A 19919-nucleotide genomic window follows, 5' to 3' on the forward strand; every position below is an offset into this window, starting at 1 on the left:
AAGATTTCTAGAGTTCAGATTTCATAGTCTTACTATTCACTGACTACAAAGAGGAGCTCAGAATTTGGAAGTTTTACATTCCTATGGAGTTCACTAATATTAAATGAGCCTTGCTAGATATTGAGACAAAGATGATGCAGATTCGTAAGATGATACCAAATTTTTTATTTCATTGCTTAACAGATAAAGGTTGTTGTACTACCATTAAACTATTGGGATTTTTTTTTTAAGTTTTTTTCTAAAATTATTTGAAAAATCCCTTAAAGCCTAGATGAATGACAGAAAACAAATTCTGAAATGTCTTAAGTGTTCAGACAGCAGCCTGCACAGGGAGAGGGAACATAACCAAGTTTTCTTAGAAAGGAATAGCCTTTTCTAGGACTTGGAGTGCCTGGTTTCATTGGGAAAAAAATTACCACCCCATTGACATCTGTAAGTGGTAGTTAACAAACTCTCAGCTGATTTACTGAAAAGTTATTTTAAATGAAATAGTTTGGAAAGCTTGCTAACAAAATGAGTTGAAGCTCAAGTTTTAAGGCAGAGAAACACAAGGAGCTGTTTTGCTAATGTAAATGTCAGAAGTATTCTCCCTATATTGTTCTTAAAATATATCTTCTACCACTTGAGTGCATAATTGGGAGCCAGTCCAACTTCCACTCCTCTCAGTTAAAAAAGCAGAATGAAAGTATGTATCCCTTCTGTGAAAAGGAAAGAACAAGACAAATCTAAACCATCTTCATCTAAAGGTAACTGTTTTCAGTCATCACTTCACACACATAATTAGTTCAACAAAACCCAGAAATGCTCATTCCAAAGCGTCTCAGCAGCACGAGTTAGTTGCAGAACATGAGAACATACGCATATTCTCATCTTTGGTTTATATAGTGGCTCATTCATTACACTAGTGGAAAGTACAATTTATGCCTACCCAACACCACTATAGAGAGATTGAAATGTCTTCTCAAGATCTCTGTGAAATAGTTTTTCTGTTTAAAATGTTGAAGAGCACAGAACTATTTTCTCCTTGACAACATTAATGAAAATTTCACAGGTCCAATTAGTTCTTGTAAAGTATCAAAAAGTAGGTGCTGATATCTATTAGACATATGCCTAAATCAAACGCATTGCCCTAATTATGAATAGTTTTGGTCTCTTCACAATTAGATTCTCTTCAGTAAGTTATTATCTTGATGAAGTTTTGGTTATGCAGCTGTCTGCTGTACTGCACACTTGCCAAAATGCAGGATGGGTTTCACCAAACCAATCACAAATTTTAATAAACTTGGTTTTTTTGTATTCAAACTACATTTTCTTCGAAGCCAAAATTAATCTGTAGCTTGCAAGGCATGCTCCTTCATGTTTAAAGGGCAAGTATTCAAATACCTATAATTTACCCTCAGGACATAGGTAGCTTTTTAATTTGTGAAAGTGATCTCTATTCATAGAAATACAAAAGGATGAAAAATGCAAATAATTCATAGACCTTGTTTCACCAAGATGCAGAACAAGCAAATCACTACAATCCTATTTATAAATTAGTGTTCTAGAATGCTAAATAGTAAAGAGAAAACCAGCCACTTAGTTCTGTAGGATTTTCAATATCCTTGAAGGAGATGCGTCTATTCAATAAGAATGTCCTATACAGACGTGCCCAGCAGAGCTGTGGAGCACTTTGGGGAAGAAGAAGAAAAAAAAAGAAAAAAAAAAAATGTAGCACAGTAGGATTTACCAAACAGGAATGCAGCACTTGCATGTAATAAAGCAAATATTTACATTAAGCACAATACAGCAATTTATTTAGATGCTTAAATGAAGAATACAAAGGGAAATAAAGATCACAAAATTATACATACTACAACAGTGTGTCATATATTAGATGGTATAAATGAATACAACACCTTGTTGGTGTTAACTAAAGATAAAACTAAATATTCAAAACACAGCACTTTTGTTTCAGTGTGCTGCTTCAACACAATACACTTTTATACAGATCTAAAAGGTGTCAAAATTAGTAGCTGCAAACTTGTTTCTTGCATGTGATTTTTCTTTTTTAGCTTAAAAGATTTCAGAAAATGGCTCTGAAATACGTTTGTCATCAGTTGTAATGTCAAGGATATTCAGAACAAGAAAATTCTATAATACAATAGAGTCCAGATATATTTTTTTATGTTGCTGGCCTCTGTTTTGAGATTGTACAAGGTTATGTGCAAAAACTAAGTTTGTCAAAATTCATACTATAGCAGTTTCAAGCTTTTGCTAGGTAAACTAGATACAGCATTTATTACACAGCAGGGCAACACTAAAAAAGAGAAACAAATCTATGATGGGTACACAAGAACAATTTCATAAGCTTCACTTGAATAGGTCTAAAAGACTGTACAAATATACATTTCAACTATTCAGAATGATACATGAAAAAAATCAATTTCCCCATAGTCTACTATACACGTTGAACTGGTAGTTTGTATGGTTGGCCCTACACTACCATGTGAATAAGGGTAATGTTTAAAAAGACATACAACTGAACATGTACAAGAGTGAAATAAATGCTGAAAATGCAGATAAAATAAACCTCTGCTTTTCTCTGTGTGCATTCTGGAGCCACCAGCTTATCCATTTTCACATTAAGTTACTGTGCTCATCCCAGCAGGTATTCTCAAGCCAGATTAGCCAACAGCATCCTTAAATAACCACTGGAATAATAGTGGTCACAACCACCACACACCATGACCTAGCACTCGGAAGGCAGTACCAGTTTGGACTGAAGCTTAGCAGTCATACTGAAATGAACGTGTTTAGACAGTTGTCCATTGGATCACATTACTGACGCTTACTGCAGCGAGCAGCTTATGCTTGCTGGCTGCTCAGCTCCACACCAGTTAAGCTGCTATGCATTGGTTCTGCTACTCCATCAGTCACACTGTCAAACTGATCTCCATCCTCACTGTCAATTGTGCTATTCTGCCATTCCATCTGCTGATTTGACAAGCTCTCCTCAATCTCTGATGCATTTTTCCATTGCGACTGGTCCTTAGACCAAAACTCTTCTACTTTTCCATAGGAACGATTCTTCCACTTTGACTGTTCTTCATCACTTTCAGATCCACCTCCCTTTGTCTCAACAGTCGGTTTACTGCTACCAGCGTCTTCGCTTTGGGAAGATTCATCTGTCCATGCTTCTGGTTTTACTTCCAATGCGTTATCTTCAAAATCAGAAACCTGCTGAGAACCAGGCCCACTTTCAGACTGTGAAGCTCCATCTTTCCATTCAACAGCATCATCCTGATCACCTTCGCTATCTGAAACATCACCTACCAATTTTGCTGGTTCTTCAGAAGAAATAATCTCGTCATATTTAGAGCTTTCCTCTTGTTTTTGATCAGGCTTTTCTGGAGACTGTACTGTATTTTCTTCAATAATTTCCTTGGATATGCTGTCCTCTGGGTTCTCCACTACTGTATCAGAAGAGGTTTTCCCACCAATGTCAGAAATACGCTGACCAAATGGACTACCACTTTCATTGTATCCCTCTTCTATATTTTCATAGCTGTCTGAGGAACTTTCATTGTCTTTTTCTAAGTTTATTTTTTTATCAACAGTCTTACTAACATTGACTCTGGAATTCTTTTCATCGTGGTTTTCAAACAGCCATTCAGCATCAAAATCCATTTCATGTTTAACTTTGTTTAACTCTTTCATATTGAAACCAAGCAGCACACCAGGTTTGTATTTCTCACAATCTCTAACACATTTCTTCCTTTTGTTACTAAAATGAGACGCAATATCAGATTTCCAGAGCCACAAACTGGCAGCCAGCTTTTCAATCTCTCTCCTAGTGGGATATGGTTGCTTATTAAAATATTTTGTAAGAAATGTTTTCCTGGCTTCATAGGAATCATCTTCATGACCCTTGGGGTCCAATGCTAGAACTACAGGTTCTTCAGGCTTCTCCTCAAAGGCAGAGGGGGAGTCATCATCATCCATTTTCCTTTTCTTCATTAGCGAGAATTCCATGTGTTCGTAAGTACGTTTTACAGGAGCTACAGCTGGAGACTGGCTTAGCCGAGATGAGGAAGTACCCTTGTCCTGGCCATTCTGAGTCTTCCCAACACCTCTGCAGTGAACAAGGTGCAGCGTTATAGTTGAGGCAGTCATGTTACTAGTATACACACCAAGGCAATGAATGCATTTGTAGGTTAGCTTTTTCTCAACCGGATGAACCGTCTGAATTACTTGATGCCTCTCTCGTAGATGATGTGCAAGTGCATCAGAGATGGGTCCTTTTAGGATTGAAAAGCACAGAGGACAGAGAGTTTTCCCCACGTCTTTTTTGTAGGGAACTGCTGCTTGTGGAGAACTTTTTACAGGTGCATCAGACTTCTCCTGGATTTTCGGCTGTGGCTTTGGAGGAACTGGGGGAGTATTCTGAGCATGGTAAGCTACAGATTCAGCAAAATCTCAGGTTGTAGGTGGTTACAAGAAGATGTATATTCGTGTGACTACCCTGCTGCAATGTCAAATCAAAGGTTAGAGTGGAATCAGTTTTAGGTCCCATTTCTTCATCAACATGAACCATTCGCATATGAGCAGCCATCTTTTCAACATCATTGAAGGTTGAACGGCAATATGGACAAGACAGACCGTGTATTAACATATGATTAAGCAACGTATCAGTGGGTAGATACCGATTACAGTATAGACATTTGCTAGTGAAATTGTGTATTTTCATTATATAGTTAGCTACTGCAGGCACCTTTTCGGCCTTGTGCTCCTTTTCAAAGTGGACACTATACACATTTTCAGGAAACAGCTCATTACAGATTGTACAGATTTTCCACTTCTGGGTGGATGATGTATTGACAGAGGAAGGACCTGTAGCAGCTACAGGAGATTTCGAGCCAGACTGACCTAATACTCTTGAAGCTGCCTGTGACTGAGATAGTGACGTCTGTTTCAACTGAGCTGAGGAAAGAGAAGATGAACTGCCAGACTGAAGAGAGTACCTTGCCGAGGCCTGTGATCTCTGTTCCCCTCCAAGAGTATAAGGCCTTCCATTTCCACTCGTTGAAAATTGTTTCATGGTTTGCGACTGTTGTGAAATAGAAACTGGTGCGTTACCACTTAAGTTTAGCCTTCCCCCTGGCTGACCAACATAACTTGGTGGTACTGATTTGACTCCATAATTGTTTTGTTGTAGGTGAACATTTGACATCATATTCACTCCTGTGGAATTCAATGCAGGCTTTGGTATAGTGAGTCTGTTCATCATCTGTTGTGACGAAAGAGATCGAACACTTCCTGGGGAAAGGGGACCCATCCTCTGAGGGAGCCCCATAGGCTTTTTATCCTGTGGTTTTGGAGCTATTAGCATCAAAGGTTTAGATCTTGGAACCACTACATTAGTGTGACCTATCATCGCTGTTACCTGATATCCTATACGTTCGTGGTCTTCGATAACATGCTGCACTAAAGCTTCGTACGATTTCGGCATAAAAAGGCATCTTTTGCAGTGGATACTACCCTCCTCTCGGGAACCGGAACTTAATGGAACTGCACCATTGAGTGACTTTTCACCTCCCTTCGCTACGTAAGGACCAGCAACGTGTTGAAAATGTTCCCTGTAAATGTGCTTTCTCACTATTTCATACAGAGGATCTCGGTAAGTGCACTTCTTACAGTAATAAACAGCTTGTTCTACACTGTCAGCCTGCTTAGGTTTAAGGCTATCATGTTTGTTTTTATCTTTAAAAGTGCTGATGCCTCCACTCGGTGTATTGGCATTTGGAGCATGAAATATTTTAATGTGCGTTTCCAAAGTCTTTTTGTCTGCATTGAAAGTACAGTAAGGACAATTAAGGAGAATCCTATTTTCAAAGTCTTCACTGTGAACATTCCGGAAGTGGCTTTTGTACGCTGAAAAGAACTTCGAGGAAAATGGACATGCACTGCAGCAAAAGGGCTTTGTCCGATAGTCCTTAAAACAAAGAACAAAGCAGAAACTAAATATTGAAAAGCAGTTTTTAGAAAAACAACATCCATGATCTTCTCTAAACAAGAACGTTTCTACATAATAGTCTGAAGACCCACTGCAACAGTCTCAAACCTTTAGATTAACTTGTTCTCTCCAGACTTTGGCCTGCAGATCAAGCCCTAATCATCTGAACATACTCGTGATGTGGCAAGTGCCAATTTAGAGGTCTCTCGCCATTTTAACCATAAACGCAGCATGCAAAGCTGAATCATAAAGCATCTTTCTCCACCAGTCAAAAAAAAGCTTTATTCCCTGCAGCTGAGCTGCATGAAAAAGTTCACCGTGAGCTCATTTCTGGGGGGAAAAGGCAAGCATGACTGTTTGAGTAGAATGAGACTCTATCCAGAAGTTACTTCCCATCAAAGTCTGACAAACATTTATAGATATAAGACGGATATATAACTTTAGCTATTTCAGTGTCTTAATCAATCACAAACTTTTATATAAAACATGTTCTTCAAAACTTATTTTTGGGCGACAAATGAATTTAAGCTTACCAAGTCATATCCTAAGGCTACACAAGCCCTTAAAGCCACCAAGCCCTTTCCTCCTGATCGAAACACAAACCTCATTGAATCAGAAAAAAAAGGTATTTGAAAATTCCACACTTGCAGCTTCCCTGCACCCTTTATCTCTGTTACATTTAACATGTTGCTGGTGCAGTTCTTGTCAACTGTTGTAACAGGAACTAAAGTTACACTGGCCTTAGAGGTAGCCACAAGCAATCCAGCATTTCAGATGAGGTAAGACATGAAATTCAAATAGTTACAAACATTCATCCTGAGTGTCAAAACAAATCTTGTGCATCAAGCTACACATAGATCATCCGAAGTAACTGGAGAGTTATACTCTCCCTCTGCATACCTAAGTAGGAATACATGCTTTTGTCCACCTTCTGAAGCCTCAGATATCTGAGGAGACAAGACACAACAAAACGAACTAAACAAAAGCTGTGTCCTTTTCTATTACAATTTTTATCTTGGAATTTACTAGAAAAAAAGACAACATCAGTGTATTTTATGGAACACAGTAATACAGGGACATTTTTAGAGTAACGCTACACTAGGAATCCATTCTAATACAGGTTCCTATTTCCTGGAAGAGCAATACCTCATCTTGCAGTTGCTAAAAGAGGGCTTATTTTGTAAAGAGACTTCTCACCTCACTGTCCTGTCAGGGCTGGTCTTGCTCTATATTGTACCATCAGTAGAGGCTACTGCAGTGCACACAACTTGCCTTAAATGTGTTTAATCAGAATCAAGTATTATTTCCTCCCTTCACTTCTATCTCAATTCAAATTGCCTTTATTACTGGCTCGGAAATACCTAAAAAGTAAGACTTTCAGTATCATTTCATTCTGCTGTATAGAACTGCATATGGCTAAACCAAATCTCGGACATAGTCAGATAACGTGAGAATCTTTGGACGTGGCACAGCTAACAGAGCTACAACAACACTGGAGAGAGCAGCAGTTAGATGTGTTCATTTAAACTTTTTCTGAAATTATTAAAACAGATAACGAAACATTTAAGGAAAGGTAAAAAACTTGTCACAAATGGTATAAGATTGTTGATCTCTTGACCAGAAGGATGGTGAAATTGCGCTAAGCTTGAAAACAGATGGGATCTTAATATGCAGTTGTCAAAGGGTAAGATTACTTGACTAGTCAGTTCTCCACTATATAGGTATCCATACTACTAATATAAAGACCAGGGTTATTACTTTTTAAGACCAGGATTATTACTTTTTTTTTTTTTTTAAAAAAAGCGCAGCTTTTTGCTGTCTCTACAGACAACAAATGAAGACCAAAGGGTAAAACTGCAGCAAAAGCTCTTGACATATTTGTGCAATGCCCTTGAATATGAACCATTTGCAGAACCAGATTATGCATCAACATATAATATTACCAACCTGATTTTTTGTAAGCGATGGGTCCCACAATCCTACATCTTCCCATGTAGTGTTTTTCAAATAAAAGTCATTAGGTTCAAACTGCTTAAAATCCTGGAGAAGGGGAAGATGGGAAGAGAGTACAGAGAATCAAAACCAAAGACCAACTGCTTCCTTAAGCAACTCTTGTAAGCATCCATGCAGTCCTCTCAAGTGCTGCTGGCAAACAGTAGATATTATTAATTCAGGGAAGTGTGGGTATTTAAGATGCACCTCTTTGGAGATGAAGAGCTGTGAACAGTCTTAATATCATAAAACACCTGAAGAACTATTGTCAGTACTCATCTTCCTAATTAACCCAAGACTGTAATTACATACCCACCCCATTTTCAAAAGCAGTCATGGAGAAAAGTATTCTAGGGCTAGAGCTAAACATTTAAGATCATAGACACTTTACCATAACTCTGATGTTTGGGGTTTGTTGGTTTGTTTGGTGTTTTTTTTGGGGGGTATTGTTTGTTTGATTGGGTTTTATTACTTTGATTTCACACAGGAGTTCAGATAATAAAAGTTTGACTACATGTATGATGTCCAAGAAGCCCAATTCCTATTAAAAAAATAATCTTACAAAGTACATTGGCATTTCGTCTTTGGTATAGAAGTCAGCAGCACATAAGGACTCAAAACCAGTATTTCCACTGAAATGAATACTGCAAGTAACATTGTCCCAGTTTGGAATTTTACCCTGAAAAGTTATACTTGCTCCACAAATTTTCCAAGCAGGAAGGACTGGCATTTCTTCCTCTTTAAAGAGCACTTAAGTGAGATGTGTAAAGAGACACTAACAGAAAAGCCAAAGCATACAGGTCATAATTTGCTGAATAGAGTCCTTTAAGGAGTTAAAGTGTGTGAACTGACAGTACAGAAGACAGTGTTCAGGAGAGAAAGCTGGACTTTTCAGACCACAGTGATGAAGTTTGTCCAGAAGAGTAGCACAAATACCCTTCCTTTGTAGGAACTAACACAGGTACAAAAGTGATAACTTGGAGACGTACTGTTAGCACTGACAAACACTTCATTAAAACCTCAGAACCATCTTCCGTCACTCAAGAACATCCTAGAACTTCATTCCTAGATGCTCAGTTAGCAAATGCTCTTTTTAAGAAAGCAACATAAACAAAAGACAACCTACCTTCAATTTATATCAAGTCAGTCACATACAGCCTGAAGTGTATCTCGTCTCCACTAAACTTTCTCAGAAGCACTTACAAGTACCTTTTTAGCTCAAGTTATTAAGTCCTACTTTGTGGAGAACTTAAAAAGCAATGTAGGAGTAGCAACGCCTAAACAACAAGGCTCAAATGGAATCCCAAAAATGTCCTCAGAAGCTGAGTATGGTGTGGGAATAGGATAGATGGATTTCCCTTAGAATTCACAGTAAAAATTTTAACATTTTGTGAAACAGGTCTAGAAAAAAAAACATACACCAAAGACCTCACAGTCCCACTAACTTTGGAACATTTTAACTCTAACTACAACACTTGGGAGGTATCATACTTACTTCTATATGTTCTTTACAGTATTCCAAACCAATGTCACTAAGTATTTTTTTCACAGTTTTCCGGGCCTTTCTTAAACTGCCAAGGTTGTTGACAGGAAGTTGGAACATAGTTTCTATTGAAAAAGAAAGTAAGAGAAAAGGTTTAAATCAAACGTGTTTTGTCTGATAGAGTGTTGCACTTTTAATTATTAGTAATTTTCTGTCTCATTTTACCCATATAACTCAGTCTCAGAACTGTACTACTAACTAAGAAACTACTACATTTTCTGCCTGATTTTATCTTAAATGAGGCTGGCCATGAAGCTAGATACTGACAAACTTGAGAGCACTTTAAAAAGCAACAAACCGATGTAACAACTACTGCAGGAGTAATCAGCTGCATCTGGAAATAGTTTTTTTTAAAAGTGTTTGTATTTACATGAAATTTATTCCCTATACTGAAGTACTTAAAAACTAAGTTTATCTTTTGTGCATATATATCCTGATCTGAAAATTGCCAAGTTGAGCTTAAAGGTTCGTGTCAGTCTTGTAACAGATTTAATAATACCTTTTCAGTGAGAAAGATGCTTCTTGCATTCAACTGTAAGCAGGATTAGAAATTAATAGTTTCCTCCCTTTACTGTATCTATAGGTTTAAATGGCTGACAAGCTGTTTAGCATACATTCTTCTTGTATTAAGACAGGATCTGAAAGCTTGGTTAGAGCCCTTCAGAGATATAAATCACTGGAAAAAGTACAAAAGATGGCTTAACACCTCTAAGTGTAGCTGGGTGTTTTCAGCCAACAACCACCCTCCCTTTCAGTTCCCCATGCAGAGACAGCTAATCCCAATTAAACTGTCTGGTAATGGCTGGGGCTATCCAGCTAAAAGAAAGTCTAAATTTTTAAGATATGTGGATTCCCACATTCAGCTGGTACCACGAAGATTTCTCTCAGTCGCTAATAACTGCTCTTATTTTGTGCATACAGGAGTTCTCAGTCTGCATGCTGCTATTGCTACAGCAAGTGCTTGCTCAGCTACAGAACCAGCATCAACAAGTCATCTGCACCGTAAGAGGGTGCAAACTGGCAGAAATGTCAAAGTCCTTGACAACCTACAGTTATTTTGGAAGTGAGAGGGGGTGGAGCCAGCAATAAAAAGGTAGGCTTTTCTCAAAGAAAAGGGGAGGAAATAAATAGCAATAAAGTGTCATAATTGTTATCTTGTTCCCTGGGCTTTAATGGTCCAATGCCTGTTGCATACAGACTGTCACCCCTGAAGATAAAAACTGCATTTTTGATCATTAATATTTCTGTGAGACAGTTCAGAAATGTTCCTTTGTTTGAACAATAAAAGGTTTGATTTGTATCAACAAATTAAGCCACTGTGAGGCCAAAGACTACCTACCTACATCAACTAAAAATGGACTTTTTTTTTCTGTTAGAAGCTTGAAAGTATTTTTAACACTTTCAAGCAGAAGCCTAGAACACGGAGTTAACAGAAGTTCACAACCATTAAACGTGAGGTAGACTAAAATGCTCCCCTTTTATCATGAGGTCAAGGGCAACTGCTAAGCTACAATGAGCTTACTAAGAAATTTTCTCAAAGTACAAAGGAAATGGGTTGTGACTACAACAGTGTCTCTTACAAAACCAACACTTCTATATGCACTGTCATGCATACGCCTGAAAGTATTGTCTGCTTATACAGTGGCCTTTTTATTTTCATACTCGTACCAATTTTTGCTAGGTAATGCTTTAGGACAGTCACTAACAACTCACTATTCCATGATTCCCACCAACACAACTATTTAGTTTCAGAAATAAACAAAACTGAAAAGTTCTGCATGTAACAGTGCTGAGAGAAGCCACTTCAATCAGTTCCACACCTAGGAGCAGCGCTGCTAGCACCTGTGGCTGGGCTCTAGTCTCTTCAAATTCAATGCATTCAGAAAACGCTCCTGGGCAAGAGCAGAAAGCTGTCATGACATTTAGGATTCATATCACAACAATAAATTAGAAACTAAGTGGAAAAAAGCCTGAGTTCATTTCAAGAACTACAGGAAAATTTTCAGAGGTACCAAAGCAACGCTGATCATTAAGGATTTTGGTACTTGCATCAGGCTGGCAACTGTCACGGATTACCAGAAGCAAATAGCGTCAATTTAACACTCCTGTATGAAAACTAGAAAACCAAAGAAAAAATTGTTTAGACCTTGTCTATGAATCTCAGGGATTCCAAATTACTCAGTCATAGTATTTGCAATAATGAAGTTTCTTAGAAACATCATGCCAAGTGACTAATGATCGTAATGTTCAAACAACGTAAGCCAGAAAAAAAAATTTCAATGTTCTGTATTAGTCTCCTCCAAATAACACTTGTTAGGAGAAGCAAAAACATCTTGATTTCTTCACGTACAAAACTCTGAATGCAAGTATATTAATTTATGTGACTGTAGAGGTGTTTCAGCTAACTCCAGTTTCAGTGAAATGGATTAGAATTGGAAAAAATACAGAATGAAGTCCATATGAAAAGTAGCTATGTTCTACAACTTATCTGGCACCTTTCATTTTAAGGAAATTCAAACCTACTTTAGAAATATGAAGAATTAGCATTCTAGTGAAACACGTAATAGGTAGATTCACTTACAAGTCTCATCATATGAACCCTAACCAAGCTATGAAGAGCACTTCCACAGGCATTCTTTGCCATCTTGGACACGGCAAGGATTAAACAGATCATGGCAGAATCTCTCTCTTCCCAGTTATTCCCTCTAAAGCCTCTAATGACTTTGTACGGGAAATCATGGACTGCTCTTTTTTATGCTGTATCCATTCTCATCTGTACTCTTTTATAATATTTCATCTGCACTTATAAACAATATCCAGGCATAAGACATCTTCCCTCTCTATGCAAGAGTGTATGTGATTGTTCAAATAGTGTGACTCACGTCATCCTTTCAGAATGCTCCTCACTCCTGCCCAGTGAATTATTTTTAATTGTCATAAAGGAATAGGAAATTAAGTTTGAATCTGAGTCTTTAATTTCTTGTTACTTTGAAAACTGACTCTGGCAAATCAGTTATTTGAACCGAAATCTGCATTCAAGCTTATGGTTCCTTTATCAGATTTTCTGATCAAATTCTGAATTTATCCACGTGTTCCTTTTCTCTTTCTTATACTAAGAGCTGTTTCTAAAGGCACACATTGAAGAGAAGTTTCAGAAAAACACTTTCAACACACCTAAGATTTTATAACTCTGTACTATGTATTAGGCTTTGATTAAGTAACTACAGATCGTGCCAGGTTCTGCCCTGCTCTTCTATCCGTCCTTGCGCATACTGTGGCATCAGCACCTCTGGGCAGAAGCTAATCATGGCTCCACTGGTTCCTTTTCTCCAAAGTAAACTCAACAAGCGTAGTATTGTACTGCTTCAGTTCAGTAATACTTTCAGTAGCTTCTTCGTCGGTACCTGTATGCTCAATTTTTTCATCAAAAATTATACGAAGCAGCACAGTCAAGAATGTTCAGGATTTGAATCAATATTTTCAAGTGAACTTCAAATCCAAGGAGATAACACCCAAGTTCTTAATACTGACTGTACAAACATCAGTGCCTGAAAACACTACATTTCTAAGCTTCTAGCAAGCTGTGTTTTCCAAACCAAAAGTCCCCACTTAAAAAATACATGAATTTTGCTTGTAAACAGACAATTGTTTTTTCTCGTGACAAAGCGTACAGAGTTTGTCTTTAGGCAATAATCACTTGCAAACTTGAAAGTCAGCCACAAGTCTCAAAATAATGGTTATTAACAAATAGCTTATTTTAGTACAAAACACCACTAACACCTTCTTCACCGAAGGAATCAAGTGCTTTCTTTTAATTAATGTGGCTAACATACCTGGGCATGCCAAATATACCATGATATACATAAACCTTAGCGATAAAGCAAATTATTTAGGACTGCCTGAAAACAAGATCTCTATTCTACCTGCACCATCTTCTTACCTCTGCACTTCTGCCTGCCTCAGTCAAATCTTAAAGACAAGAAATTATCCAGATCTTCCTATCAAGACCCATCATAATAGAGGATTTCATCTTCATACCTGAAAACTGAAGATCAACCTGTAAATTCTGCTTGACAGCTGAATCCAACTCAGCTAATCTTAATAAAAAATTCAGCCTTAAGCAAATACAGTTCATTTTATTTAGGAAGTTTCTTGACCATTTAATCATAATTAGTGGAGAGCCAGATACGGTCTGATACTATTATGGTTTGTGACTACAGAGAGATTTTAGCATCTCCATTCATTTATATTTACAGCAAGTAACTAAAATTGTAATTGCAATATACACAACACACTGCTGGCACATCCTTGAATGTGGACATTAAACCAGCTGGGATTAAGAAGTGTCTCAAGCCATCATTTAGACACTAAAGCTATTATTGAAATGAGGTATCCTTTATCTGACCAAAAGCTGATGTTTTAAGAGGACACCTGGAACATCTCCTCTTCACTGTCAGGGCTGCTTCGTACTTTTCTGAAGCTTAGATCCAAGTAATTTATTTTAACAGAACACACATACTAAGGAATGCAGCATCTAGTACTGACAAAGCCCACTAGTGCTTTCATCTGGCACTGAAGCTACCATCCAGCATCCCCCACAGCGAAGGATGCACGTAAGACAGGGTCACAGATCACCTGATCCTTCTGTGAAATAATTTAATGTTGTTTCTCCTGTTTTTCTACTGAAATGCCAAAAGTGAACAGTCTTAAATACTCTGCACTTCAGTGAAGACAAAGGCACAAGCAGCTCAAGCTTTACACACCTACCAGTTACCAACTCCTGATAGTTAAAGTGCCACTTAGCTAACACTATAGGCTCAATACAGAACTTCTCTCTGAGATCTCAAAGTAGCTTTCAAAAGAAGATCAGCAGCATGGGTTGGTTGTTTTTTTGGTTTGGTGTTTTTTTTTTTTTTTAAATAGAGGAGGAATTAATTTATCCTAAGATGATACCACTCAGTCAATGACAATTCCAGACCAGGATTCTAGTTAGTGTGACATCCTGTATTTCCATGTATTCTGTTTCCTTCACAGTAAAGGGCTTTTTCTCTCTACTCCATTTTCTAATCTTGTAAGCCACAGTTGGTATGTATGCTTAGTTTTAGGAACTTAGCAGAGCAAATATCCTAAAACACAGGAAATAAAGACTTTTTTATGGCATGACAAAAAAGCAGAAAGAAAACAGGTCTAGCCCAAAAATTAACCACCGCACAGTCACAGAGAAGTTTCAACAAACCCCAAGTTCTTCGACATACCACTTTTTTTTTTTTTAAGCAGATTTTAGCATTTAGGTAGACTTGCAGTGACTTTCAACTCCAAATTACCTCTTCACCAACTTGCTACTCTTACTAGCACTACAACTTCCAGATGGAAACAATTGCAGTCACTATTCTAAAATCATCCAGAATGTGAAGTCTGACACATCCTCCTGTTATGTTACTCCAAGTGATTTTTAAACCACTTTTAGCATTTAATAAAAATAAACTATCCTCACTGTACCAGCTTCATGCACTTCAAGTTAACATGGCCATGCAGTTCAGCCCTTTAACACACCAGTTACCAAGGGACTGGAACCACCTAGAAAACTGAGTCAAAATATAAGTTAAAAAAAGGTTACTGTGCAATTACTTGGAAAAATAATTCATGTAAATACAATATTGCACGCCTGGTTTAGAGTTCTGTATTGCAACAGTTAACATTTTCTTATGCTACATATTTTTCTCAGTGCAAACAGCCCTCCCTTGTGCGGGAAGAACTGATCTCATACACAATACACTATATTCACAACCTGAGAACCATGACCTTACAGGAAGGTATGCGCCCAGGAGAGAGAGGATAAGGATCATGGGAGGGAAAAACAGCAAAACCCCCATATCACTCAAATTATCAGAAGTGATAAAAAAGAGAAAGCTTCTACCAGTCTTTACACCCCAGAGGTGTTTCTGTTCTAGTGTAATTAAAATCTAAATTCTCCAGTGGGTCTTCTGTATTTTGGACCTCATCAGAAGAGCTGCCTTGCAGCTGCTACCTTTGATACCATCAGGTAACAGATGTTGGACTGTTCCAGCTCTGCCAACTTTATAACAATGAAACAGAGGATCTTCTAGTATATAGCTTCAAAGCACCCACAAGGTAGCAATGCTGTTGTGATTCTGAGAAAGACGCATCAGCTTCAGAACAAGACATCCTTTTACTCTCAACTACAATCTTCAGCAAATATTCCAAAACTGCCTCATCATGTTAGTTTCATTTTTGGACATTATTCCAAGTGCTTACTATGCTTGTTTCACGTTTGAGCTTTGTTACAGTTCTAACAAGCAGCAAGTATAATATCTTTGTAATGTCACAGTCTTGTTAGTGAAATGGTAGTTTTCATGCAGAGATAGTTTAAAGACCTAAAGAAATAACCTGAAGGAAAATCTTGCTGTGTAAAGGAACCAAGACAGCATCAGTCGTTTTCTACAAAACCTTCTCTAGATGCCTAACTGAAAATTACACCATTTCTTTACTACCACACTGTCAGTTTTTACCATTAGGAAAGCCTTCCATGACCAGAAAGCACACAATTGTAGGCAACCCTCCCTAAACGTTTCATCGAGGAAGATGTCTTCACTTAAGAAGGTCTGTAAAGAACATCACTGTGAAATGGCAAGTAACAAACAGTTATGGAATCCCCAAAAGCTATGAACAAAAACCCCTAGTCCCTAGTACATGCTATTCCTATTCAGGCATCTCAAACCTGTTAGTAGGCTACAGGGATCCTAATGCTCTTTGCAGTGGCCACTGATTCTTCTGAAGTACCTCTCCACTGGCAGAACCCAACCAGTACAATACATGCGGGTTTAATTTTTTTTTTTTCTAACATACAAGGAAAGTTTGATGTCAGCATTGCTAATGATACTGGAGGAATAACTTGAAAGTTACTATCTGACTATTCCATTTATTTCCTTTGGAAATTTTATGAACATAGTTCTGAGTTTATCCAAGAGCTGAGAACAGTTAGAAGAAGCAGTCAATCAAGAGAAGAAAAACTACAAAATTAATCTTTCCTACTGAATAATGAGTAAAAATTAGGAATGAAGAGAGAAAAAAGTTACAGAAATAAAACTGAGGCTCCTGGAAGCATTTATCAATTTTCCTGACACACAATTTATTTTAGTAGCTGATGATTCCCAGGCCTACCATGAAAGCCTCACAGGAACATAGAGGTGGCAAGCTGTAACTAATTTTGAGAGCATTTTCTCCTCACAATGAAATATGTAAAGTTACTCATAATAAGCAACATTTACCCCTCACCCTACCCTTTAAACACTAAGTTTATTTTTTTGGCTCAATTGAAAGGGTCCACACTAAAAAGAAAAGCTTTATGCATATTCAGTATGTTGACCATTTTGGTTTTGTTGAGTAATAAAATTATTCAGCCACATAGGAATTAGCAGTCTTATTAATTACACAACTCTTCTCTTTGTTATTGTGGCTACGTCCTTCCACACTGTCTCACCATAACTGATCAGTCAAAACAGGGGTGCCAAAACACTTCTATGGAATAAAAAAAAAAAAGTGTAGACCTTTAATCCTAAAACAAAAAATATGTTACATCCAGAAAATCCAAGGGATGCAGACAATTGAATCAGTTTCTCATCTGCAGAGAGAGAGTTCTTTACTACTGTTTAGAACAGGCACTATTAAGTGTGACAGCTCCTTCTCCCCAGTGTTTACTGTGAACACCCTGCAGGCAAAGCAGCCCAGTCTTCCAAGGACTGCAACAGCCCCAGCTGTGAACATGGGAGCAAACTACCATCATGTTTGCAAAGGCACCACCCTTTTTACTCTGAGCACTCAAACTTCTGAATTGGTTTGGATTTCTAGCAGATGAGAGTCTGAGTACTCCAAAGGACTAGGCTCTGGTGCAGTATAAATTCACTGCCAGTTCATAAGCCTACAACTAATGTTTTGGGGTTACTGCAAAAACCCCACATAACTCCAGATAAAAAAGGCCTATATAAAATTTAATGAAATTGCAACTTTAGAAGGGGTCTTCCTACTGTAATGTAAATATCTACTGTCAGTTGTTCAGATTTGATGCTGAGGTGTTGGCTGACTTTATCAAATCAAATGTGACCCCAACACCTTCGATCTAATGAGACAGAAATGTGCATCTCTTGAACTGACTGCTTCTTAAAAGCATTCTGTGAAATTTACACTTCCATACACCTTTTGTTAAATAATTTACCTCGGAATAAAACTGGAGATGCAATTACATCTATCTCTTGGGCATGTTATTAACAAGAATAAAATTAAAAAAACCAGTTTTACTTTCTCTTACGAGCACATTTGGTTGACCCTTCTTTTCCTAGAGCTCTCATTTACTGAGCAAACCCGACCTTTTTGGTGATTTGAAACACACTATTATCAACTGTACTGTTGAAGAATATGAGTTGTGAGCATGTGTGCAAAACAGACAATTTCATAAGCAGTGTGTAAATGCAGCCTTTTCTATCCCATGGTGACTTTCAGTTTGTATACATCTGTGCCCAGATCGATCTTGTCTTATTAAATAATTAGCTCTTATAATAACTACAGTTCATTAAAGCATATTTCCTATAAATTTGAAACAAAAATACTAGTATTTTCTGTTATTTCTGCATATGATTATAAAATGGAGCTGTTCTTACTCTTTTCCCCTCTCCCCCTCATCATCCCTCTGTGGCTACAAAAGGTCCATCCTTTCGTCGCTCTTTCCCCCTCTCCTCATCTTTGCTGGTTCTTGGCCTTCTTGGTCCTTACCTCGCTCATTTTCCCTCTTCTCATCTTCCCTGCGCCAATTCATAGTGTCCACATTCTTTCGTCGTTCTCTCTCATCCTGTCTCCACCGCTTCTTGATATCTTTGTCCTTAACTTGCTCATTTTCTCTCCTCTTCTCATCATCCCTGTGCCATTTTATTGTTTCTGCATTTTTCTGTGGCTCCACGCTTCTTTTGAGATAGTCTTGTCGCCTCCTCCTCTTTTTTAACATATCTCACGAGCCTGCTTTTCTTTCTGGGAAAGAAAAGCTTTACGGGGCATCATGAGCTGCTGCTGGACCTGTAATAATATCGTATCCATGGAATAATATACTATACATGCACTCAGTCAGGCACCAACAACTCTCATTTGGAGCTGAATACTTCAAATACTAAGCCAAGATAATTTACTGCTGCTTCTCTTTCCTTCATACCCCTCTGTTAGCTCCGTATTAGATAATGACAGGCAGGTTGCTACCTTCTGCTCCAGGCACACCACCTCACCAGCACCTCTGCAGCTGGCACACATGCAGCATGTAAAGTCAACCCCCTAAAATCCCTCCTCCTTACAACTCCTCCCACAGGGTTTTTAGCAGCCACTTGGCTTTGCTTCTTCCAACTGAAGGAATAGGCCAACAGGAGAGTTGTGAATGAAACTTGTGAATGTTCAAACCTTTGTTTCTTCTCTCACTGAAGATCTACCTTTAATGAAACTTAAAGGTGCTTATTGATCTTTTTAGACCTCCATCTCTACCAAATTTGGTTGAAAATGGCCAACTCTTTTCTTGACTGGGAGGGGGGAGTAGGAGACAAGCCACAATCTGAAAAATTGTGTAAGCTTTGTTTCCTCGGAAACCGGCCAAAACATTTAACTGCAGTTAATGAAATAAGTCCTGACTCATCTACTCAAACTTCCTCCAAGTATGTTATGTCTTGCTATTCACATGAACAAACAAAAAAAGAATATGACTGTTTAGTTCACGTTTCTGCCGACAGCATTCCTGAGGAGCAGTGCTTTTTTTGGTTTTGTTGGTTTTGAGGTTTTATTGATTTGTTTTTAAAGAGCTGTCAATGAAGACTACCTTTTACCAAATTGTTTTACTTTTGGTCATTCCTCTGTAGTCATCCAACACATTCCCATCTTTAAATTTACTGGTGTTAATATCTGCAGTTTTGAAATAATGGAAAACAAAACAAACCACAGAAAGAATTTATACTATTACTAATATCCTTTAAATACTCTTCTGTACACACTGAGCAACATTTCAGAAATGTCAAACTGCAGTTCTGGCCCAGGTTTGGGGTTTTTTGTTTGGTTTTGAATTTTTGTTTAGAAGAGTTTTGCAGAGGTCTAATCAAAATGAAAACTGCAGAAAGGACAAGATTACTAGATTAGAATAGTGAAGCAAAGCCTAAAACAGAATGAAATAAACGTACTTTTAAAATTTAGCTACCTTATGGAAAGCACTTGTTCCCAGCATGCAATACTCCATCTTTCTCCTACAGAAAAAGCAATGTTTCAAACCCTCATTCTAAAAGCTGTTCCTTTTGCCTACATAATATACCCCCTGCACACTTAACCCACTACTCTAGTCCCTTGCCTTTG

General features: G+C 37.9%; 1 protein-coding gene across 1 annotated transcript; it reads right to left on the minus strand.

The window, feature by feature from the left end:
- Nucleotides 1–1768: 1768 nt before the first annotated feature.
- Nucleotides 1769–18599, minus strand: ADNP (activity-dependent neuroprotector homeobox). Its single transcript, XM_010084660.1, is given in 5 exon segments — nt 1769–4456; nt 4458–5974; nt 7943–8035; nt 9483–9595; nt 18318–18599. Coding segments are annotated over 5 exon segments (3561 nt in total). The 5' UTR covers nt 18547–18599; the 3' UTR covers nt 1769–2847.
- Between the last annotated feature and the right edge of the window lie 1320 nt (nt 18600–19919).

Source organism: Pterocles gutturalis, unplaced genomic scaffold, assembly GCF_000699245.1.
Source record: "Pterocles gutturalis isolate BGI_N339 unplaced genomic scaffold, ASM69924v1 scaffold6090, whole genome shotgun sequence".
NCBI classification, from domain to species: Eukaryota; Metazoa; Chordata; class Aves; order Pterocliformes; family Pteroclidae; genus Pterocles; species Pterocles gutturalis.